Genomic DNA, 26276 nt, shown 5'->3' with positions numbered 1-26276 from the left:
GATAGTAACCAAAATAAAGAGACACCCTATGGACTGGGAGAAAATTTTTGCACACAACACTAATGATAAAGGACACAAAAATCTACAGAGAGCTGAAGAGACTCAACAAAATCAAAGTAAACAACCCAGTCAAAAAATGGGCAGAAGAGCTAAAAAGAAACTTCTCCAAAGAGGAAATGTGCAAATGGCCAGCAGGCATATGGAAAAACGTTCAGCATCACTTGTAATCAGGGAAATGCAAATCAAAACTACAATGAGATACCATCTTATACTAGTGAGATTGGCACATATTAAAAAAACTAGCAACAACAAATGTTGGCGAGGATGTGCAAAAAAAGGAACTCTCCTGCACTGCTGGTGGGAGTGCAAACTGGTCCAACCACTATGGAGAGCTGTGTGGAGATTCCTCAACCTGCTAAAAATGGAGCTTCCATATGATCCAGCAATTCCACTCCTAGGCATTTACCCAAATGACACAGAAACATTAATTCAAAAGGGCACCTGCACTCCTATGTTTATAGCAGCACTGTTTACAATAGCTAAGCTATGGAAACAACCAAATGCCCAAAAATAGATGACTGGATCAAGAAGATGTGGTATATATACACAATGGAATATTACTCAGCAATCAAAAAGGTAAACTCATGCAATTTGCAGCAACATGGATGGAGCTGGAAGGGATCAGCGAAATAAGCCAGAAAGAAGAAGAAAAATACTGGATGTTCTCACTTGTAGCAGGAATTTAGAAAACCTAAATAAGGGACTAGGAAAAAGACAATTATAATAAAGTAAAAATCAAAATCAACAAGCAACTATAAACCAGGGACACACTACGGGCTTGGGGGGCAGGGGAGGAAGGGTTATGGTCAAAATAAGGGGGGGTGGGAATTGTGTGGGGACTATAACCGAGACGAAAATGCATACATTGTGCAAAAATGAAAAATGATGTAAAAAATATATAAAATAAAAAAATTCTTTTCTAGCAGTATTTCTATGACTAAGATGAAATGGAGTGAAACTTGGCAACAGAAACCCTAAGAATTTATGGGCCTATCAACGGCCATAATTCTATATTCTTGGCAAAATCATTACTTTGGAGAAGTTAGTGGGTTAGGAGCTATTCTAACAGTCCCTCCCCATCCTGGGCAGGGATAATATAATATTGTGGCATTTTATGCTGCATGGGATCATGAAGTAGGGGCCTTAACACTCCTAGAAAACTCAGATGATAAACTCTGAACAACAGATTGCTCTGTGAGAATTCCCCTCTCTTTCTGGCATAAACAGAAAGGTAAAGAGAGTTCCAAATGGGGAAATTATAATTTCCTGATATAATTACATCTAAAGGAGAAAGGGTTGGTATATGGGTGGCCTAGGGTTTTTCTTGATTGCTGCTGAGACTGATAAAACTCAGTGGTGCTGGGAGGGAGCCTTGGGGCTATTGGTTTCTAGCTGAAGCCAGCTAAGTTAACTACAGTTTTAATTCTAGCCACCTGGGGACATTGTTGGACAACAGAAAGTGGTGGGGAGTATAGGAGCTCAAGGTTGCTATGGAATCAGCTAGCTTAGTTCAAAGTGGGGACTGGCAGAGGAAACAGCAATTTGCATGTGTTCAGAAACAAAGGAGCCTTATATGACAGCAGGAGGTAGTTCTGATAGGCAAATCAAATAGGAGGTGGAGCCTGAAGAGATTCCCTAGAGGGTCTGGTACAAAGCCACAGATGATAAATGCCTCTGTCTAGGGATGAGCTTATGAAGAGCTGAATATACCTACAAGGTAGAAAGTGGTTGTCTGCTCCTCATCCCCAACTCCCATCTGACAGAGGAACTGGATTGGACATGGGTAGATGCTTGAGTCTTCATCCGAGCAGGGAAGCATTATTAGTCTCAGAGGACACACATAACCCTAGCAGCAAAGTTTGACTCTAGGTCAAGGGGCTGGCAGGTTGGGTGGGGACCGAGGTGGAACAGGAGCTCTGGGAGAATGTCAAGTAAACAAATTGATCACACATAGATGGGGAGTACTGGGGTTCATGAAGACATTAACGCTATTCCAAAGGGAAGAACAGCAACCGGGCACTGACATAAAAGATTTCTTCTGGATTTTGAAAACCTTGGTGAACAGTGAGCAAGTATGTAATAAAACAAGCATTCATTTTTGTTGTTGCTATTGTTTCCCTTGAATAGCACCATAGAAGTAGTTATATCAGTTACACTGATGAATCCAGAGGCTTCTGCGAATCAGTCCATAGCCAGGAAATTACAGTAAAAGCTATTCCAATTAAGGAATTCTAACCTTTATGCACATCACTCATAATCCACATTAACTCTCATTAGCAGCTATTTGAATGTTCTCATCTGTTCTCTAGTACTCTCAAACTTCTGGTAGTATATCTTGCCTTCTTAGGCCAGAAGATCTCTCTCTCATATATCTGCCCTGGCTCACTGCTACATGCTTCCACTACCACAGATAGTTGTTGTTTTCCTCTAGGTTGCCGTTTCCTTCCTCTTGTTCTAGTAGAGGACTCTGAACCTGAGTAGAGGTTCTGAGCCTCTTGGCCTAATATATGTATCACAGAAGTACAGAAACCCTTCTGACTTAGCCCAGAGTCTCTCTACCCGTAGGGTAAGAGAAGAAGGGAAGAAGGGTAGATTTAGTAAATAATTTCTACAGAGGTTTTTCCAATGAATGATTAATAAAAATGAATAATAAAAATTTTTTAATTTATACCTTCCATTCACATAAACAACCTGAGGTACTGATGTCTCTGGTGGGGTAATATATACTCCTGGAACAGTGTGCTTCTATAAGTACTTTTACTGTAATGATGGTAGGGAGCCTCCTTGGGGCTACTGACCAATTCTCTGTGTCCATAGAGCTCATCACCTTCTCCAACCTGGAAGTCTTACACTGCTCTAGATTCCTGCTAATTTTCCTCCTCCAAAAAATTGACAGTACTAATCTATAAAGATACATAATCTATTATTTTCTTCGGTTCTTCATCAAATTATAGGTGATAACAGCCTTTTTGCTTAATGTACTTGTTTCTTATCCTCATTATAGCCCCTATTTTGCTTTCATTTTTTAATGATCAATGAACATGTAGTCAATAAGTGAGAGACAGATATGCTTCTGAAATCTCATGTTTGGCATAGACAGTCACTTTGGGGAGAGCAGTAGATTATAAACAGTGTCCCTCTTTTAGAAGATATAATCAAAACTATTTTTTTCCTAAAAATTGAATTTGTCACTTGCTTTATTCTAATAGAAACATCTGAATTGCAACTGTGTTTTATTATGTACTTTTGGTATAGATTTAGACTACAATAACATGGAAATTTACCTTTAATATATTCGTCAATGAGCTGAAAATTAATTTCCACATGCTCAGTAGTTGGGTCAAAGTCACAAATTTTCTCCACTAAGAATGTGTTAACCAACTGTGAACAAAGAACATATTATAAGATCACTAGCAAGTGGAAGTAGAAAGTCCAATTCACCAGAATACATAACATCATTTATGTAAGTTTTAAAATGGGCAAAACCAATCTATGATGTTAGAAGTTAGGATTCTGGTCATTCTTGGGGTAAGTATATATATATATATGTAGTAGGGTGATGGGAGAAGGTATAAAGGAGGGTTTGGGGGATGCCACTAGTGTCCTATTTATGATCTAGGTGCTGGTTTTAAATATTCATTGTGTAAAAATTTTCACATTTCTACACTTTTATTTAGACAATTAAGATTTGTCTACACTTGTTTGGGTTACTTTTCAACAAAAAGTATTTTTAAAAAGCTTACCAATTTTGGGTCTCCCTGGTGGCACAGGGGGTTGAGCGCAGCACTGTGAAGCTGTCTGCAGCCACTGCAGCATGAGTTCGATCCCCCGCTGGCCAGGAAGCTGCCCACATGGTGCAGCAGACCTCTCCTGCCTTCCCCGCTGCTCCACTCGGCAGTGTATTTCGGTAGATCTGCCTTTTCTGCTCCCCACTCTGTCTCTGGTGAATCCTCTCACCCCTCTGCACCTCTGGCCTACACCCCACTTCTTGTGTGCATAAATAAATCTTTAAAAAAAACTTACCAATTTACACATATCCCAATTTCTGATTTCATTTGATAATTCCAACTCTGGATGAAAGAACAAGAGAACCCCTTTGAGAATGTCTTGTAATAGTTTTACATGGGCTTCTAACTCCTGGGGCTCAATTTTTAGCTTTGCTGGAGAATTATATTCATAGATCACTAATGATACAAAGTCCATGTAGTTAAGCTGTTTGAGGTTTAACTTCAGCTCTTGCAACATGATTCGGAAGAAGAGAACTCCTGCCCGCTGGACTTCTCCTACATGTTCAATCTCTGGAATAACAATGATAACCCACATTGTTGTTCATTACATATATTACTTTTTTTTTTTAACATAGGATCTGAACATAATATAGTTAAATAAATTTTCACGAAAAAGAAGACCATATCCTATCATTTCAAACAATCTTAGTTTCTTAGTGCTTAGTCTTAGGGCCCTCCCTGGTGGCACAAGGTGTTAAGTCTCAGCACTGTTATGAAACTATCCTCAGCCACTGCAGCACAAGTTCAATCCCCGGCCAGGGAGCTGACCCACAAGGTGCAGCGGACTTCTTCTGTCTCACCCATTGCTCCCCTCAGCAGTGTATTTCAGTCAATTCACCTGTTCTGTTCCCTACTCTGTCTCTGGTGAATCCCCTCACTCCCCACACCTCTGGCCTGTACCCCAGTTTTTGTTTGCATAAATAAATAAATCTTTTTTTAAAAAATTGCTTAGTCTCAGATCTTACACATTGTGTAAGATGTGACTTTTTTTTCTTTCTTTTTCTTATCCCACCATATAAAATGGCTAGAAACTTTTCAGTTTAATCTCATAGAATGCTACACTTCTAACTCTATCATTCCATTCTAGGTAATCAAAGGTTTCCATGCCTCCTTCTTCCCTCCCTTCTGCCCAAAGTGGTATGTGTTAAGAATAGCCCAGTGAATGTGGAATCACTAGAGGTGTCTGGTCTTGATTTTGCCATGAGTTTGAGTTTGACGTTGAAATTTACTCTGATGGGTTAAAGCCCAAACTCTTTTATTTGTAAAATGAGATGTTCCAATGAATAATGCTGTGTAATATTGCACCCAAAGTGGATGCAAACCCAAATTTCACCACTTATTAACTGTGATTTGGTACAAGTTGTTTTGTTTCGCAGAACTTTATTCACCTGTAAAAAGAGGTATCACCATTTACCTTATAAGGTGGGTAAGAACTAACTGAAATAATTATGTAAAGGAATTTAAGTATGATGGAGCCTTTAATAATGCTAGTTCTATATTGCCTTTATGAGTTCTTCCAGTTCTAAAACCTAAAACCTTATGACTCTAGCCAAGACAATGTGATTCCCTATCCCTTACTCTAACTTACAGACCATACTCATCAGCCCAAGATTGTTTGAGGTATTTCCTTTCACTTGGAAAGATGTGTATAATGCAATTGCTCATTGTAGAAAATGCATCTTTCATTGCATAGTCTGTGATTACCCCAAACTTATTAAACCCAAGAATCCAGACTGTTGCTGTATTCACAATACCTAAAATATAGTTTTTCTTTATTTCTCCAGATAATTCGCCCAGTATTTCATAGCATGCAGCTTGAGTGGTCTTCATCATTTTCTGTAGATCTTTAAATTCTTGATATGACAACATCTTACACTTGCCAAAGTTAAAATCAAGGACTCCCAGGGCCTCTCCTGTTCTCTCACGAAGTGGAATTACCATGTGGGTTTCTCCGTGGACAGAGGACAAAACAACTTGTGAAGTGTCTGTGCACTTAAAAAGGAAATCTCTGAAACCAAAACCAAATAAGCATGGAGATGTAAGACATCAAGATGCTCATATCATCCCACCCAAACATATTGAATCATTCTCTTTGGTATCTACTACACTTCAACCCCAAACAGTCCTTGTTCCTATTTCATCTTCCTGGACCACTTCATTCCTTGATTTCAGAGGGCTCTCCCTCAGCTCACTCATTTCCTCATAGAGAAACCTTCCCTGACCATACAATCTAAAGTAGCAGCCCCTGAGTCACTCTCCATTATGATATTTATGTTTATTGTCTTTACTATTCTGGTATTACCTGAAGGTAATTGTTTTCTTGTTTATAAATTGTCCAATAAGTATTGCTTGAATGCCTGGAATATGTTAGATTGGGTTCCCTAGAATATGAGCCTGAGGTATGCTTATGCAAATGAGGGAGTGCTCTTAGGTCTGAGGAAAGCAGGAGAGGGAAGGGAGGGAAGATAAGATTGAGATCTCAGGTAAAGTCTATAGCCTCTGCCTGACCCCAAAGGGAGCACTAGGAAGCAGATTGTGCAGAATAACCTCTCCCACCTTCAGGCAGGGGAGACACATATCTTTGTCAGTCATTGGCTCTAAGCTACTCTAGTTGTGTGTGGGGAGAAGGGTATGTATATAATTAGCCATCTCCTTGTGAGGGGCTTTAATCTCTAAGGACACTCTCTCAGAGAAAGTTACAGTGTGAGTGTAGGGTAAGGAAAAAATGTCAGGCTTTTCTCCCCTCCCGCCATGCCATCAGGATAGATGATGGTTCCTTGAGGTCCTGAATGCATGCCTGATGGCGGGCACCTGGAATAGGGTGTGGGCAGATGTAGATAGGCTAAGACTGGTTTTTTTGTTTTGTTTTGTTTTGTTTTTTTGTGGGACCCTCGCCGGTGGCCTCGCAGCCCAGCGCTCAACCACTGCGCCACCAGGGGAGGCCCAAGACTGGGCTTTTAAGGACAGTGTCATGAGAACGCCAGTAGAAGCCAAAAGAAAAGCCAAGAAAGAAGCAGAGAAGCCGAGAGCAGAGAAGCAGCGAGAATGCTAGAGAGCCCAGAGAGAGTGAGGATTTGCTGGGGGCTGGGAGAACCGCCACCCTCCGGGCCCCCCTGCACCCTTGCCTGCGATATGCCTGGTAAATCTAAATAAAAGACCTGCAAAAGCCACTGAGGACTCTGCCTCCTCCTTTACCCAGTCTGCTGGATCAGAAAACCTGCACTGTGCCCTGTCCTGCTTTACAGTGAGCCACTGGCAGCATTATCTATAGCAGTCAGCAAAAGGTATACTGGGGATCTGGTCCGGATATCAACAGCATCTGCTTTGGTGGGCTACCTGAGATTTTCATAGAAATGTAGTAACAGCTTTTTTCTTTAATGAGATACACATCTATTTCTTTTTCTCTCTGTCCCCTCTACATTGATATTGAAATAGATATCATTCCTTTTGGGTAATTGTAAAAATGTTGGTACTTTGCATGGTGTAGGGGCAGGACAGGACACAGTGCATGTTTTCTAATCTAGCAGACTGGGTAAAGGAGGAATCCTGGAACCCTCAGTGGCTTTTGCAGGCTTTTATTGGGATTCACCAGGCATACGGCAGGCAGGAGTGCTGGGGGGTCGGGAGGCTGGCAGTCCTCCCAGCCCCCAGCAAGTCTTCACTCTATCTGGGCTCTGGCGTTCTCTCTGCTTCTACTGCTTCTCTTCTCTCGGCTTCTCTGCTCCTCTGCTTCTTTCTTGGCTTCTCCTGGCATCCCCATTACGCCACCCTTAAAAGCCCAGTCTTAGCCCAGGTGAATCCCATCTACCCATGGCCACACCCTACTCCAGGTGCCCGCCATCAGGCATGCATTCGGGACCACAGGGTTCCGTCATCTATCCTAATGGAGGGAGGGCAGAAAAGCCTGATACTTTTACCTTACCCTACACATGGCCTCACAAAAACAAAACAAAACAGAACCACACACACATTTAAAGTACATAATATCAATTCTATAGTGACAGGTTAAGACTGAGTCTTTCTTTTGTTATTCTCACTCTTCCCTGCCAATGAGTTACCACCTTGTGTCTTTATGATAACCACAATGCTAAACTTTCCAGGTATAATGATAAAGTTGATTGGTTAACAGAGCTCCTCCAAAAGCATTTGCTCTAAGTTACAAACAAGAATCAAAGGTTATAAGCCTGGGTGTTATAAGGACTGCTGTAAAACTCTTGATTGGCACAAAGAATATTAATTATAGGCTGTAGGGTAAGGAAAAATGTCAGGCTTTTCTGCCCTCCCGCCATGAGGATAGATGATGGATCCTTGCGGTCCTGAATGCATGCCTGATGGCGGGCACCTGGAGTAGGGTGTGGGCCTAGGTAGATGGGATTCACCTGGGCTAAGACTGGGCTTTTAAGGGGACGCCAGCAGAAGACGAAAGAAGAAGCCGAGAACAAACAGAAGCTGAGAAAGAAGCAGAGGACACCGGAGAGCCCAGATAGAGTGAAGACTTGCTGGGGGCTGGGAGGCTGGCAGTCCTCCCAGCCCCCCAGCACCCCTGCCTGCTGTGTACTGGGTAAATCCCAATAAAAGACCTGCAAAAACCACTGAGGTCTCAGACTCCTCCTTTACCCGGTCTGCTGGATCCTAGAAAACCTGCTCAGTGTCCAGTCCTGACTTTACAATGGGGAAAAAAGCTTAAAACTGAATGAACATTCTGGTATGAAGCCAAACTAAAATTTAATTAACATCGGTGCTTAAATACGAGATTTGCCCGCAGTCTGATATGGGCTACTGCCTATTCAACGACACCGATCATCTAACAGGTGAAAGGCATTCAAAGTAATGTGGAACTGGTATTTATTAGTTAACATTCTCTACCTCCTCATATTTGCCCAAGCCTGACTTCTTTAAATTAAAAATACACATTAACAGGCTAGATAACATTAAGATGAGTTCCAATAAGTGATGTGGATGTATTTTTTTTTATAACCATAGTGGATTTTTGTTGAATCCCATGTGTAGGGTAAGGAAAAATGTCAGGCTTTTCTGCCCTCCCACCATCAGGATAGATGATGGATCCTTGAAGTCCTGAATGCATGCCTGATGGCGGGCACCTGGAGTAGGGTGTGGGCATAGGTAGGTGGGATTCACCTGGGCTAAGACTGTGCTTTTAAGGGTGGCATCACGGGGATGCCAGTAGAAGCAGAGACGCAGAGAAGAGAAGCAGTAGCAGTAGCAGCAGAAGCCGAGAGAAGGCCGGAGAGCCCAAAGTGAAGACCTGCCGGGGGCTGGGAGGACTGCCAGCCTACCAGCCCCCCGGCACCCCTGGCTGCCGTGTACCTGGTAATCTAAATAAAAAACCTGCAAAAGCCACTGAGGACTCCGATTCCTCCTTTACTCGGTCTGCTGGATATTAGAAAACCTGCACTGTGTCCAGTCCTGTCCCTACACCATGTTTACTAGAAAATCCTAGAAATTAAAACACCATCATGCTTAAAGGCATACAATTCTAATATAAAATACCAAATGAAATCTGTTTTTAAAAGGACTGGAGGGGGAAAGGCATATATATATATATATATATATATATATATATATATATATGAAACAGGAATTTTTCTTTAAAATCCAGTCAGAATGAGAGGCAGATGCTGTGTCTCTCAAATCTACTGTCATACAAGTTTGGGTGGGGAGATATTCTGGAGGTCAAACAAAACAGATGAAGATGTATCTTATACCTGAAGACGCATGTCTTCCTGAAGATGGTAGGGGGAGTCTTGTGAATTTCTGTTAGACCCTGGTGCCCTGTAACCATCATTTTGCGTAGGACATAGTCTGAGTCCTTGAAAACAGGAATAGATTAAATTACAGAGAGGAATAATTATAACTCCTATGCTTATCAAAACTTTTGGGGACAAATAAATGGAAAAAAATTAGAAACATTTAGATGACTTCAAGCTTTATGTACAGTGACATTTATGGAACACAAGAGAAAAATTTCAAAACACGTGATTCTTTTAAATACACAAAATTATTTTTATAACCGTGATAAAATTGCTTTTACCTGTTTTTCTGATATTAAAAGTGCATTGTAGTACATTTGAAAAATACAGAAAAGTCCATTGAAAATAAGTACAATAAAAAAATATTCTTTAGTGACGGTCTTTTGTCTTCACCATTTCACTAAAACTGTTCTTATCAAGGTTACTATTGACCCACTCTCACTGTCAAATTCATTGGTCAATCTCTAATCTTCACCTTCCTCTACCTCTGTGTATTTGACAGAGTGGACAACTCCCTTCTTGGTATACTTTATTCATTTGACTTTTGGAACACCACTTTCTCTTGGTCTTCCTTCTACCTCACTCTTCTCATACTCCTTGCAAATTCTTCTTTGTTGCCCTCATTTTTAAGAGGTTTTCAAATAGTAGGTAATAACTTATTTGTGGTTTGTAAAACTGCACATATAAAAGTATACAACTTTTTTTTGTTAGAAACTAGCTTTATTTTTCTTTAATTTCTTTTTAAGAAAGTAATATTAGCTTGGAAGAAAAACAACTACTTTGTAATGTGAAACATTTTCATCTCTATATGACATAAGTATACTACCAAACTCTTTAAATAAAATGTTTTCAACATAATACTTAGTGAACTAGAAAGATCACCCCACATAGGCAACTGAGCTTCTTTCCTAATTTCTTTCTTTCATGGTTTCTCATTTGGTGTTATCAACAACTAGATGGATAAGATATTTTACAATCTCACTGTTACTGTGTGTTTCTAGTTTTAAATATTTAGCCAAAACCAAACAACCCTGTTGTACCCTATACAATCCCTCCCCACTCCAAGGCCAAGTTGTATAAATTGACTACTTCTGCTGTTTGACCAGAAGCATCACATAGAGAATTAGGGATGCCTAATGGTATGTCTGAAACTTGTTTTTTTAATGTTTTTTAATGTAATACTTGAACTAAGAAACTATAAATTCAGCAAGTGTCTCAGCAATTATTCAGTAGTAAAATAATCACTCATAGTTAAATTTCCTAGAAACCAATGGGAGAAAGAGCTACAATTACATGTTCCCTCATTTTCTTTCTTCTATTATTAGCTTGTTGTTTTTCCCTCTTACCTTTCAAATATTCATTCTCACTATACATTTAGTCATTCTCACCTTTCTCATTATACATTATTTAAATAAATTATGAGTATTATTATTAGAATTTATCCTCTTTTTTGCCTTTTGAGATACATTTTTAAAAGAATGAAATAAAATAGAAAATATCAGAAAATATCACATGTAGTAAAAGTAGGTCTGTTTTATGAAACTTCTGGATTTTTTAAAAATTGAGATTCAGGGGCCTCCCTGGTGGTGCAGGAGTTAAAGTCTCAGCACTATCAAGCTATCACCAGTCACTGTGGCATGAGTTCAGTCCCACAAGTCACAGCAGACCTCTCCTGACTCGCCGGCTGCTCCCCTCAGCAGTATATGTCAGTAGATTCGCCTGTTGTGCTCCCCATTCTGTCTCTGGTGAATCCTCTCACCCCCACCCTGCCCCTGCACCTCTGGCCTAGACACCAATTCTTGTATGCATAAATCTTTTTTAAAAACCTAAGATTTATTTATAACATATAGATTCTGGGTGTACACAATTATACTTTAATATCCATATATATTACATTACCTTAAGTCTAGCTTCATTCAGAAACTTCTGGTTTTTGGTGTGTGTGTGTGTGAGAGAGAGAGAGAGAGCATGAGACAGAGACAGAGAGAGAGGGAGAGAGAGAAAAAATGAGAGAGAGAAAGAGAGAACAAGAAAGGGGCACAATATAAAATGTTTTTCATCTTACAGGTCAAGATTTTTTGAGCCACAGTGATCCTAAACATGAGTATCTTATGACTTAGAATTCAAGAATTCTTTATTTATTTTTTAAACAAGACTGGGGTACAGACCAGAGATGCGAGGGGTGAGAGGATTCACCAGAGACAGAGTGGGGAACAAAACAGGCAGATTGACCAAAGTACACTGCTGAGAGTGCGGCAGTGAGCGAGCCACGAGAGGTCTGCTGTGCCATGTGGGTTGCTCCCTCGCCAGCCGGAGATCTAACTTATGCTGCAGAAGCTGCGGGTTGCCCCATAGTGTGGTGCTTAAGCCCTTGTCTCACCAGGGAGGCCCTCAAGACTTCTTTTAAATCCTCATTCATTCCCTCAGTCATCCCATGCAGCCTCATGATTTTTTTGCTTTGTTTTTATATTATTTGATAATATATAGTATAATATTTATTATTTAAGTCACTTATAAATGTACAATTCTGTGGCATTGATATGACTTAAAATAACAAATCAGGCATAGCTATTAGTCATTTGTCCCTCTTAAAACTTCAGGAAAATAAAAGACTGAGGTCTTGGTTTCCTTGCTAGCTATCAATTACAGGTACCCTTAGTTTCTAGAGACCTTGAGTCTTTGTACATAGTCCTGCACATCTTGGAACCAGAAATGGAGTAGCAAATCTTTCTTATACTACCATTTCTCTCTTCTACCATCCTCTCATCTTTCAGGGATCATAGCCAGAAAAGGGTCACTGCTTTTAAGGACTCAAATGATTAGATTAAGCCTACTTGAATAATCCCAATCTCAAGGTTCTTCATCTCAATTACAACTACAAAATCTCCTTTGCTGCTAAGATAACATATTCATAGGGTCCAGGAATATGGACATCTTGGGGGCTGGGGGTGTGGATTATTCTGCCTACCACAGTTGACTATTTAACAAGTTTATAATCCAAAGAAATTGTTAGACATAACTCTTTGGGTACATATGTGTGATAAACTAAATAATAGTAATATTATTATTAATAATAAAACATATAAGTCTGAGTTTCACAGCCAAGAGAATCTGAATCTTCTGTTTTCTCTCATCTCTAGTTACTTCAACAAAATAAGAACTTTTTCCCTCCATAATTCTGTACATTATAAGAACACGGGGTAGGGTAGGATGTCTCGGAATTTACTTTGTAATTAGTATTAGCGAGGATTTCAGAAGGAAAAAGGTGACACCAGAACCAGCTGATTTGAAGAGAGCTTAACAAAGTTTATTAAAGGCATGGGCAGTGATTAGAATCCCAGGTCTACATGATATGCACATCAAAGACATCTTTACAGACACATCACCCAAAGCACCCATAGTGAAGGCAAAGATCAATAGCTGGGACTACATCAAATTAAAGAGCTTCTGCACAGCAAAAGAGACAATAACAAAAACAAAGAGAAACCCCACCAACTGGGAGAACATTTTTGCACACAACACTAATGATAAAGGACTGATCACAAAAATCTACAAAGAGCTGATGAGACTCAACAAAAACAAAGAAAATAATCCAGTCAAAAAATGGGCAGAAGAGGGCCTCCCCGGTGGCGCAGCGGTTGAGCGCTGGGTTGCGAAGCTGCCCGCGGCCTCTGCGGCGCCGGTTCAATCCCCGGCTGCTCCCCGGCCACCGGAGGAGGGTCCCACATGGCGCGCAGACCTCTCCTGCCGCCCGCTGCTCCCCTCAGCAGTGTCCTTCGGTCCTTCTGCCTGCTCTGCTCCCCGCTCTGTCTCTGGTGAATTCTCTCACCCTCCCGCGCTTCTGACTGTACCCAGTGCATGTATAAACAAAAACAAAACAAACAAACCAGCAAACAAATAAATAAAGCATGCCTCTATTAAAAAAAAAAAAAAAAAAGGGCAGAAGAGCCAAAAAGAAACTTCTCCAAAGAGGAAATACAAATGGTCAACAGGCATATGAAAAAATGTTCAACATCACTTGTAATCAGGGAAATGCAAATCAAAACTACAATGAGATACCATCTTACACCAGTGAGAATGGCACATATTAAAAAAACTAGCAACAACAAATGTTGGCGAGATTGTGGCGAAAAAGGAACTCTCTTGCACTGTTGGTGGGAGTGCAAACTGGTCCAACCACTATGGAGAGCTGTGTGGAGATTTCTTGACCTACTAAACAGAGCTTCCACATGATCCAGCTATTCCACTCCTAGGTATTTACCCAAAGGACACAGAAACATCAATTCCAAAGAACACCTGCACCCCTATGTTTATAGCAGCACTGTTTACAATAGTTAAGCTTTGGAAACAACCCAAATGCCCAAAAATAGATGACTGGATCAAGAAGATGTGGTACATATACACCATGGAATATTTTATTTTATTTTTATTTTTTTTTAATTTTAAAAATTTTTTTTTAAATAGAGGCATGTTTTTTCCCCCCCACAGAGATGTTATTTTTTTCTTCTCATAACAAATATCCGCTGTCATTTTCTTTTTTTTTTAAATAATAAATTTTATTTTTATATTCCCCATACAATTGCAGCCCCCCCATTCTGACCCCAATCCCTCCCCTCCCGCCCCCCCCCCCAAAAGTGTCTCTGGTTCATAGTTTTTTGTTGATTTTGATTTTCACTTTCTTATAGTTATTCATTTTCCTGGTCCCTTATTTAAGTTTTCTAGATTCCTGCTATGAGTGAGACCATCGGTATTTTTCTTTTTCTTTTTGGCTTATTTCGCTGAGCATGATCCCTTCCAGCGCCATCCATGTTGCTGCAAATTGCATGTGTTTATCTTTTTTGAATGCTGAGTAATATTCCATGGTGTATATGTACCACATCTTCTTGATCCAGTCATCTATTTTTGGGCATTTGGGTTGTTTCCAAAGCTTAACTATTGTAAACAGTGCTGCTATAAACATAGGGGTGCAGGTGTTCTTTGGAATTGATGTTTCTGTGTCCTTTGGGTAAATACCTAGGAGTGGAATTGCTGGATCATATGGAAGCTCTATGTTTAGTAGGTCCAGAAATCTCCACACAGCTCTCCACAGTGGTTGGACCAGTTTGCACTCCCACCAACAGTGCAGAAGAGTTCCTTTTTCTCCACACATTTATTTATTTGTTTGTTTGTTTTTGTTTATACATGCACTGGGTACAGTCAGAAGCGCGGGAGGGTGAGAGAATTCACCAGAGCCAGAGCGGGGAGCAGAGCAGGCAGAAGGACCGAGGTACACTGCTGAGGGGAGCAGCGGGCACGGCAGGAGAGGTCTGCGCACCATGTGGGACCCTCCTCTGGTGGCCAGGGAGCAACCGGGGATCGAACCGGTGCTGCAAAGGCCGCGGGCAGCTTCACAACCCAGCGCTCAACTGCTGCACCACCGGGGAGGCCCTACACCATGGAATATTACTCAGCATTCAAAAAAGATAAACACATGCAATTTGCAGCAACAAGGATGGCTCTGGAAGGGATCATGCTCAGCGAAATAAGCCAGAAAGAAAAAGAAAAATACCGGATCGTCTCACTCATAGCAGGAATCTAGAAAACTTAAATAAGGGGCCAGGAAAAAGAATAACTATAAGAAAGAAAATATCAAAATCAACAAACAACTATGAACCAGAGACACTCTACAGGGGGTGGCGGGTGGGGAAAGGAGGGCTTGGGGTCAAAATAAGGGGGTTGCAATTGTATGGGGAATATAAAAATAAAATTTAAATAAAAAAAAAAAAGAATCCCAGGTTTAGTAACAATGGATTGTTACCACATTTAGCCTAAAAAAACAAGAGGAGGAAGCAATTACCAGAACTTGGAGAGGATAGCAGTATGGAGAAGACCATTCTCCTAAAGGTGCAGTGACCTTTAGTAGGTCACAACCAACTCATAGTAACCTTCAGACAGAACACCAAAAGCGTAAATATCCCAGCCTCATTCTCTTTCTATTCTCCAGTCTTCAACTGATGTCTCCCATTGGACAAACCCAAGCAGAAGATAAAGAGCCAGGAGTCAATCAATATGGCCTACTTTTTGAGGCAATGGAGTAGGCAGAAGAAGAGATAAGAGATCTGGATGGGGCTGCAGAGGAAGGTGGAGATTTAGTTAAATGCTTATAAAAGGTATCCCTACTGCCATCCACAGGCATTTTTTACACAAATTCATCACAGAGGTGTGATTTCTCTTAAAGCCCCAATAAGGCAATTCTGACGCATAGCAAGTCACTGACCAAAGAGAATCCTCCTACACAAACTTCAGTTTCACTGCAACTGTGGCCTATCAAACTGGGTGATCTGCCTCTCACATGAGTGAGTCTCATGACCCTTGCCTCCTGGCTCCCAACCTCCCTCTTCCCCTTACCCGACACCAAGTGGCCCAGCTTAGTTTTGAGGGTACTTGAAGGCTCCTGGCTTTTACCCCAACCCCAGGATCAGCACCCACAACTAGGTGGCTCCCCCCTCTTGACCTGGTCATTACCATTACCTCACTAAGGGAGAGAAGCAAGGACCTGGCAGGAAGGAAGGATGTCTGGCAGTAGGGTAGGGGAGAGAAACTAGTGGAGGACCAGCCATGGGACTGAAATAAAACTAAGGTGCTGCTACCACATGATCAAGCACTATAAGGAAGAAGCCTTTCCATCCATTCCCATCATATTAAATATCCTAATAATAAAAATTGTTTAAAGAAGCAAAGCAAATATTCAGCAAAAACTCATTACATTATAGATAGGGGATCTTTGCTTTTTTTTTTTTTTTTTTTTTTAAATTGTGACCTTCCAAAACAACTGTACCTCATCCCTTTCTACTTCATCCATATGATTTGGGCAGAGGCTGCCAATTATTGTAACTCCCCACTTTGGTCCAGGGTCATATCAAGATAGATCAAAAGGAGTTTTCTTTCCTGGGTTTTCCAAATAGGAACAGGAAGGATTGTACTACACACACACACACACACACACACACACACACACACACACACACTCCTTAGCTGAAAGGATAAAGCCAAAGTGCAGAAGGAAGTAAACATGAGAATTGGGGAGGGAAAGAACATGAGAGAGTCCTAAGTCCCTGGATCTGGACATCCCAGATGCCAGCTTTCCTCCTACCTTTTATTTTGGTTACATGAATCAATCAAGTCCCCGTTTTTGTCAAAAGCATTTTGAGATGGATTCCTGTCACTCACAACCAAGGGCTTTGAGTTGGGGGATCACAGGAGATATGGGAATTATGGGAAATAAGAAAATATGGAAATTAGCCCAATTGCTAACTAAATGTAGTTTTACAAGATTAGCAAGATAATGGCATCTAGAAACTATTATTCTGAAGAGGTCTAATATTTCACAGCCTTGCCCACCTGTTCTGGATCAGGCTCAACGAGGTATGTAGTAATGCCACTGATACCAAATGTGATGTTATAGAGCCAGCCAATGCCAGTGATCACCACATGTAGGATGTGCTCCCGACTATGGACATAGTGATAGGCAGTGCTAAAGACATTGGCAACACCCTGTAGAGAAAGAAAATTTTAATTGCCTTTTCTTTTAAATATAGCAAAATAAATAGTAATGCATCAGTTGGATTGTCTTTTTAATTAATAATAATAGAATCTAAAAATATTCATCAGTTCTCAAAAGTCAGTGTTACAGATTCTACCATAAGAAAAAGATGAAGAAATCAAAGCACTAAGGCGAAATCCATATAGCTTATTTTATTTCTTTATAATCATTCAGTAAAATTTATGATATGTGCTATCAAAAAATAAGGTATACTTAGAAATGACATAAAAATCCAAGAACTAAAGGCAACCATGGGCAGGTAGGAGTTGCGCTGACCTGATGTAATATATTTTTTTTAATTTTATATAATTCTTATATCATTTTTCATTTTTGCACAATATATGCATTTTCATTTTGGTTATATTCCCCCATACAATTGCACTCCCCCCTTATTTTACCCTAGTCCTTCCTCTCTCCGTCCCTCCTCTCTCCCCGTAGTGTGTCTCTGGTTTATAGTTGCTTGTTGATTTTGATTTTTACTTTGTATTAATTAGTCTTTTTCCTGGTCCCTTATTTAGGTTTTCTAAAGTCCTGCTATGAGTGAGACCATCCAGTATTTTTCTTCTTTCTGGCTTATTTCACTGAGCATGATCCCTTCCAGCTCCATCCATGCTGCTGCAAACTGCATGTGTTTATCTTTTTTTGATTGCTGAGTAATATTCCATTGTGTATATGTACCACATCTTCTTGATCCAGTCATCTATTTTTGGGCATTTGGGTTGTTTCCATAGCTTAGCTATTGTAAATAGTGCTGTTATAAACATAGGGGTGCAGGTGCTGACCTGATGTAATATTAATGTCTATCTTTACATGGCTACTGTCATGAGATCAGCAGTAAGGGATCTGCTGGGCCTGCAACATACTAGCTTACACAGTCTTTTGTAGGCATAAAGCAAGTCTGTTCCACAGAAAAGGGACAGAAGTTCTTAGACTCCATCTGTCATCTTGTGGTCCAGAAGCCCTAGGAAGCACACATTTTTCAAAAATACATGCATTTTATATTAGGACCCAATGTTTCTAAGGGTAACCCAGGAGATTTTACTTCCACAGACTAGAGAATCCATTATAATTCATTCTGACATAATCTCTAACAAGAATATCTACAGTTCATCTGCTGATAATTCCATATTTGTCCATTTTGCTTCTTAACATTTTTATATTATTCAGAGGAGAATGAATCTTATTATTAAAAAGATGTCCAAAAGAAAAGATTCTATAATTTTCCTCAGTTATGCATCCAATAAACAGGAAGAGAAAAATTTAAATATTGATAAATAAACAAAAAGTCAGAGGTTTACAGAGGAACAAATGATGAGAGCATAGCAAGTTTCTGATTGTTGCTACATTCCAGTCCACTGTATCCATATAAAGGCTTTCAATTTTCCTTCATTGCAATTTCTGTTCATAAAATTAAATTGTACATTGTTATTAACTAAATGAAATGATCCAGTTATGCTATAGTCTTATGTTATAGTGCCTATCCCTTTTGTGATCTAATTTGGAATTCTTGAGAGAGATTTAGATTTTTTCCTCCATTCTTCATCCTCAAAAATTATAACACTGAATTCAAGAGCTATGGGGATGCATATCTTTGTGTAAAGTTCAAAGGACTTCTAGGTGCTGCCATTAACAGAACATAAATATGTCCCTTCTGAAAGCTCATCCCTACTTTTTGGTCTTAGCAGTCTAATACTTATATTTTGGGTTCTGAAACACAAAATACTGTTCATATGATTAATGCAATGGGACACATCTAACAATTTTCTCAGAGAGGCTGAGGCATGTATGTGTAACTGAGGCTAAGAATTCTTCCAGGTGTTATGACTCTCCAAAGGCTGATACATACACACAGGGAACAGGAACAAGTATGATGACACTACTGATTGTGTTTTTTAAAGGAGTATAGAAGGAGAGACCATTCTATCACTGCCCTTGAAGAATTCTTCTATGACTTACCTGATAGAATCTAATCTCATGAGGTAGGAAGATATTTATTTTCTTGGGATCTCTAAGGGTGTCCACAGCCAAGACCCCAAAGATCCTCATATGTGCATCCTGAAGAGGCAGAGCCAGTAATGATCCATTACAATCACTCTTCTTGCGGGTATGGTTCCAGAAAAAGACGTTCCCATGGTATTGAACTTGGGGGACATGTATTGGTTTCCCTTCATCCACTACTGTAAAGCTGAGGAATAGAAATAAGAGGATGAGAGAAAAGCACAGAAAAGGACTTTAAACTATGCATGACACTAGATCAATTCTCCATTCATCATCATTGGCATTATGTCAGAGAAGTAGACTAAGATAAAATTTCCAGCTTGAAGAGTTTGACTTGAGAGAAATACTTTAGAAACAAGCTTACACAGTAACAGAGAAAACCTATACACAGGATGCAGAAGACAAAACTTGAGGCCTTCCCGGTGGTGTAGCAGTTGAGCACTGGGCTGGGAAGCTACCCACAGCCTCTGCAGCGCTGGTTCGATCTCTGGCCCCCAGCAAGGGTCCCACATTGTGCACAGACCTCTCCTGCCGTGCCCGTTGCTCCTCCCAGCAGTGTATTTCGTCAATCTGCCTGTTCTGTTCTCCGCTCTCTGGTGAATTCTCTCACCCTCCCGCGCTTCTCTCTGTACCCAGTGCATGTATAAATAAATAAATAAATCTTCAAAAAAAGATGACAAAACTTATAGAATAGGCAGAAATAATTGAGCTGATATTGTGAAGCAGAGTCTCTCTATGGTGAATCAATGCCTAAAAGTGAGCTCTAGGGCCTCCCCGGTGGCGCAGTGGTTGAGCGCTGGGTTGCGAAGGTGCCCGCAGCCTCTGCAGCCCCGGTTCGATCCCCGGTTGCTCCCTGGCCACCAGAGGAGGGTCCCGCATGGCGCGCAGACCTCTCCTGCCGCCCGCTGCTCCCCTCAGCAGTGTACTTCGGTCCTTCTGCCTGCTCTGCTCCCCACTCTGGCTCTGGTGAATTCTCTCACCTTCCTGCGCTTCTGACTGTACCCAGTGCTTGTATGTATAAATAAATAAATAAACAAACAAACAAACAAATAAATCTTAAAAAAAAATAAAAGTGAGCTCTCAAAATTAATCAGGTGAAATCATCTAAGACTGGAAATCCACCTCTCTAGTAGTATTGGTGACTTGAGGCATTTCTTTATTGGGAAACTAACCAGGGTTTCAGTGTTAGTTTACTTCCGAAAGGGAATTATTTTTTAGAAGGGTGAAAACTACCTCTTCAAGAAATTCTTACCTGATTCCCTCCATGTCCCTGTAGAGCACTTTGTTCAGTACAAATGGAGCATCATCTAAAGTACAAGCTACATTCCTCAATAGAACATTTCCTCTATCAGGCAATAGTTGGTTTTCTTCCAGGAGGGAAATGTGAGCACTGATCTTCTTATTTCCATGGGCTTCCGCATCCTGTGGCAAAATATTTCTTACCATGTATTTACCAATAGTCAAAGAGCTACTCTCTGAATCATGCCTCCCTTTATTAGTCAATTTGTGTATCTGACTCCAATAATTTTATTTTCCTGAATTATTTATGGACAGTGGGGGAAAGGTTTATTCCATATCTGTCCCCCAAACCTTAGTTTTAGTGAGTGGAATGGATTTACCTTATGCTAACTAGATTGGTTTCTTTAAAAAAAAGAAAGAAGGAAGGAAAAAGTCTCAAGTCCACTCAAATTTATAGGTTTAAAATTGGATCCCTTTGAACTATAGCCATACTGTCTGGGTTTCAGTTAAAAGTATTTCTTTTAGAACACCTGCACCCCTATGTTTATAGCAGCACTATTTACAATAGCTAAGCTTTGGAAACAACCCAAATGCCCAAAAATAGATGACTGGATCAAGAAGATGTGGTACATATATACCATGGAATATTACTCAGCATTCAAAAAAGATAAACACATGCAATTTGCAGCAACATGGATGGCGCTGGAAGGGATCATGCTCAGCAAAATAAGCCAAAAAGAAAAAGAAAAATACCGGATGGTCTCACTCATAGCAGGAATCTAGAAAACTTAAATAAGGGATCAGGAAAATGAATAACTATAAGAAAGTGAAAATCAAAATCAACAAAAAACTATGAACCAGAGACACTTTTTGGGGGGTGGGGGCCGGGAGGGGAGGGATTGGGGTCAGAATGGGGCATGTGCAGTTGTATGGGGGAATATAAAAATAAAATTTATTATTTAAAAAAAAAAGTATTTCTTTTAGAGAGCTGGGACAAGAAGATGATTGCACTCCACTCATATTTCTTGACCTTTTACTATAATGTGAATGTAGGGGGAAAAAAACACCCTGAGAGAATTCTTAAAATAATTTAACTATGAGATATGATTCATGTCATTTCTTTGGACCCCCAGAACGCAACCATTATTTCTCATTAAAATAACTAAAAATTCTCTATACCTGAAATACTATAATATTATTAACAATATATTGAACACGTCCATAAATTTGATATGAGACACAACATTTGTCTCGTCTTTTTATAATTGGGTAATGCTTTTCATGTCTTCTTCCCTATTACCTACCTCTATTCCATCTTTTCTAGATAACAGATCTATAGAGTAACAAAAATGTAGGAAGATTTCTTTTAGGGTACTGCAGATTTCTGAAGCACAGCAGAATACTACTGCTTTTTTATTGATGGGTCTCCTGTTCCTGGTCATATCATTTCCAACTACACTGGAAAATTCAGTCATTCAGGAGATGATTACAATAATCAAGTCTGGCTATTTATCTGAGATGAATGATACAAACCCCCTGAATCAATGGAATCTGTGATATATGTCGAAGACAGCCATGGTATTTCTACCTGGGAGGAATAGCAAGTTGGGCACGTTTGAATGAGTGACAAAGCTGTGGGCAGTGGTCCATCAGGATCATGTGTTTTAAATGACAAGATTCTGTAATAGCCTGTTTGTTTCTAGGCAATGTTGTAAAATACTGTGTGATGGTGGATTCTAATTTATAATGATTTTATGATTTAAATAGTTCCTTTTTAAACTGACTCCAAAAAAAATCATACAAGGGATAATTAGCTTAAACTGCTATTGCACCTCCTTACTGGTATTTTTCAAAGCAGTCTACTCTCTGTTCTAGGCTTGTCTTTCAGCACAAATGAAATTAAAAATCTCAAGACATAATTCCGTCATTTATATCTATCCTCTCTGCTTCTACCATGCCCAGCTTAATCATCCTTGTTGCCTCTTGATAACCTTTGGGCCTTTGTAATGTACTGGAATAAATAAAATATCTATAGCTGTTCCCAGCAATTTTTCGAGAGAATTTAGTGTGCTCCTTTTTTGCAATCATTGAGCACTGCCTGCTATGAGGAAATTTACCTTCTTATATATCATTTTAGAAAACATACCTGGGTGAGCGCCTTAAAGGTTTCATTATACACTGGTTCCAGGGATACCCCACTTGTCTGAGCAGCACGTTGGATTTGATGCAACCACTTTCGTCTGGCAGAGTTTCTGAGATTCTCAATATGTGTCCTTTCTAAACTATACATAAGAAACTCTACAATGTTTTCCAGAACAAGATCTTCATTGCCCCTGAGTTCAGATACAACCAATTCTATGTATTTCTGAAACTGCCTTGCAGATAGCCTTACTTCTTGACCAGGGGGTGGTTTTGGAAAATGGATATGTAGTTTAGCTAAAAGACAAACACAAAATAAATAACTAATCAAAAGTTCATTCATCTGTGGAGGAAATTTTCATTCTTCTCTTATAGTTCACCAAAGTCCTTGGCAAATGTTCTTCCCCCCCCACTGAAAACCTTGAAAACCTTAAAAACCAAAAGAATCTCTCCCAACAAAACATCTTATAGTGACTTCCTGTGCTGAACTTAAAATGACTTCCATGTCATTTTCCCTGTTTTTGTTTTGTTTTGTTAATTCTACCACTCAGCCATATGAAATCCCAGGGTCAGCTTTGTCTCCTCCCTACCTTTTACTTTCCACATCCAATAGGCCTTCTAATCCTATCATGTTATTCTTTGGCATTGTATCTGGTGGCTATTCCTCTCTATTTCTACTTCCTTAATCCTGTACTAGTATTAATCACCTTAAAATTGGATCAGCAATAGATAAATTCAATACATATTTATAATATTAAACTAAAACACAATTTGCTTTATACAATTCCCTGATTCAGCCCTACCATATTCAAACTGAGCCCATAATAATAATATATGCCCATAATACCATATAGGAATTATTTGCTCTACTATAACCATTCTACTTAAGGTCCCTGACCAGCCCTTTCACACTTCTGCATTTTTTTTCTAAACTATACAATAATTAATCTACTATAAAACTTGAACATTACCAATAACTTACATCTTACTCTAAGCCCCTGCCAGTATTTCACCCACTGCCTCCTGACACCCAGATATCCTGAAAGTTTGCTTTTGCTTTATCTTTCCCTTCATTTTTCTTTTCCCCAATAGTGTGTGTGTGTGTGTACTTCTAAAACAACATATAGTTTAGTTTTTCCTGTCTGTAAACTTTAGAATGAAAGGATATTATACTAAATGTAGTTTTCTTGGTTTTGCTTTTTTATTCAACACTATGCTACCATATCCAAGTTGTTTCTATAGCTGTGACTCATTCATTTCTACCACTATATAATGTCACTCTGTAAGTACGCCATCATTGATTTATTTTCCTTTCGGTGTCTGTATAAGTTGTTTCTAGTATTTTGCTCTTATGAACAATGCTCTGAGCATTTTGTCCATATCTTCTGGTGCACAAGTGCAAGTTTCTTACTATAAATAATAAGTCATAGGTATGTGCTGTTCCTCTCCAAATTTCAGAATCTCTCCTTCCTCAAAAAACTTCCATTGTGATTTCTCCTTCCCTTGAAAGAACAATAGCATCCATTCTATACTATTTATCTGACAGTTAACAAATGCTGCCTGGTACCTTTCCTCATCTTATATGAGAACTTCTCATTTCTATAGTTGGACATTTGTTGATTTTTCTCGTTAGCATCCATTCAGATTTTTCCTGGTAATTGCATCCCAATTTTTGCTTTGGGGAGATCATGCCACTCCCATTTTTGTTCATGTGTCTGAGTGGGGTTCTACTCTTGGTTCTAGAGGTAGAGCATGCATCACAGACATAAGCCAGTCAGGACATTCTGTTCCCCTAGTTAGAGTGGTTACTACAGACTAAAGCCGACTCTTTACTTGAATGATTAGAAATAGAACATTTCCTTTTTATTCCTATTGGACTTGAATGAACCTGTAAGGATGTGAAACTAGACCTGGTCACTACAGGAGAGAGGTAGTATGAAAATGGTGACAAAAATAGAAGAGAGCAGCAGCAGACTGAAAGAAACAGAAATCTATCCTAATGCCATTGTTTTAACTCCCAAATCCAAGCGTGTCCTGGAATTTCATGAACATGAATTAATAAAGTCCTTCTTTGATTAATCACTTTGGACTGGGCTTTCTAACTCAAAAGGAAGTTAACTGACATGGTCTCCAGTTAGTTAAAAGTACCTGTACGTCCTTCCGCTTCCATATTTTTTGTTCTTTTCCTTTCTTTTTTTTAAAATAATTTTTTTAAGATTGATTGATTGATTGATTGATTGATTGATTGATTTATATAAGCACTGAGGTACTACCAGAAGCATGGGAGGGTGAGAAAATTCACCAGAGCCACAGCGGAGAGCAGAACAGGCAGACTGACGAAGTACACTGCTAAGGAGAGCAGCGGGCAGCAGGAGAGGTCTGCGCACCATGTGGGTCCCTCACCGGCCACCAGGGATAGAACTGGTGCTGCAGAGACTGTGGGCAGCTTCATAGCCCAGTGCTCAACTGCTGCACAACTGGGGAGGCCCTGTTCTTTTCCTTTCATTCCTTTCTCTTTTTTAACAATTTGATTCTAAAACCATCAGGTGGGTAGAGCAAGGTAAGACTCTGTTTCTGGTCAAGGGAAGCTATGGTGGCTAATAGCAGGATATCAGAATCAAAGTGGAGTAAAGGGGGCATCTGTATATAGGCAGAGACTTGGCATGGGTGAGTGGGTTATCCATGTGAAAGGCAATCTTCAGCTCATATGAATGAAGAGGGTAGACTTGCAGAAAAGTGGTTTAGCTTGGGGTATCAGGAGAACTCAAGTGGGATGCAGAGAATAGCCACATGAAGTGGATGGCCAATGTGGGGTTTGTAAGTCTAAACAGGGTAAGAGCGTGCAAATGGAGGGACAGCCTGGTGTGGGAAGTCAGAATCTAAAGAGGGTGAGGAAAGTGTGTATGTGAAGGGAAGCCCATATCAGGGAATCAGGGTCCCAGCAAAATGAGGAGCACTTTCCAGCTAAAGGATCTGCTCAGTGTGAAGAGTCAGAAGCCTGCACAGATTGAGAAGGGAAATTGAGTAGGAAGATTATATTGGTCTGAGATGTTAGAACCTAAATGTAGCAAGAAGCATATGAGTGTGGGGGGGATGATAGTGTGATGGGATATTAGTTCCACACAGGAGGATTGATAAAAAATATTTTTAGGATTATATGAGCAAGAGAGAAGGGATCTATAAAATTGGGAGAAAACTAGAATGACTCTTGTGCTACTGTATTGGATTTGGATATGTGTGTGAACTCATAGTTTTTAATATTAGTAGATATTATTTACAGCCACACCACCCTACACATACCTGATATAATCTAATACTACTAGATATTTACAGAGCTATATACAGATATAGATGTTTATGTATACACACATACATATTCCCCATAAGAAACTTGAGAGCAGGGCCTGGGAGAAATGAGCAGATGCAGAACCCAAGTCTTGGCTTCTAAATACCTTTCTCTACTAAAAGAAATCAAGGTTCCTTGGACAAATGGGTGAATCCAGACAGGGATAGGGAAAGCATAAGAAAATCTAGATCTTACTGTGGCAGAAAGCATGGAGGTGCTCAAAAAATTATGGATACATATTAAAAGGACACAGGAAAGTATCCAGCTGTTGGTTATAAAACTAAATATATACCTACCCTATGATGCAGAAATTCTACCTCTAGGTATATATTTTAAAAAATTGAAATATAGGG

At 39.8% G+C, this 26276-nt stretch overlaps 1 protein-coding gene across 1 annotated transcript in view; it reads right to left on the bottom strand.

Moving 5' to 3' along the window:
- Window positions 1–26276, bottom strand: part of EFCAB5 (EF-hand calcium binding domain 5) — a gene marked incomplete at its 3' end in the record, with an annotated part of 87025 nt that overhangs the window by 6153 nt on the left and 54596 nt on the right. The window contains exons 12-19 of the mRNA XM_084237851.1: window positions 22585–22874; window positions 20452–20621; window positions 19158–19386; window positions 17000–17152; window positions 9575–9678; window positions 5603–5856; window positions 4084–4358; window positions 3345–3441 (exon numbers count right to left, since the gene is read on the bottom strand). Of these exons, the coding sequence (XP_084093977.1) occupies window positions 3345–3441; window positions 4084–4358; window positions 5603–5856; window positions 9575–9678; window positions 17000–17152; window positions 19158–19386; window positions 20452–20621; window positions 22585–22874 (1572 nt within the window). The remainder of the gene's footprint in view (window positions 1–3344; window positions 3442–4083; window positions 4359–5602; window positions 5857–9574; window positions 9679–16999; window positions 17153–19157; window positions 19387–20451; window positions 20622–22584; window positions 22875–26276) is intronic.

Source organism: Talpa europaea (assembly GCF_964194135.1).
Source record: "Talpa europaea genome assembly, chromosome: 7".
In the NCBI taxonomy this organism is placed as follows: domain Eukaryota; kingdom Metazoa; phylum Chordata; class Mammalia; order Eulipotyphla; family Talpidae; genus Talpa; species Talpa europaea.
This window is presented reverse-complemented; position numbering and strand designations above follow the sequence as displayed.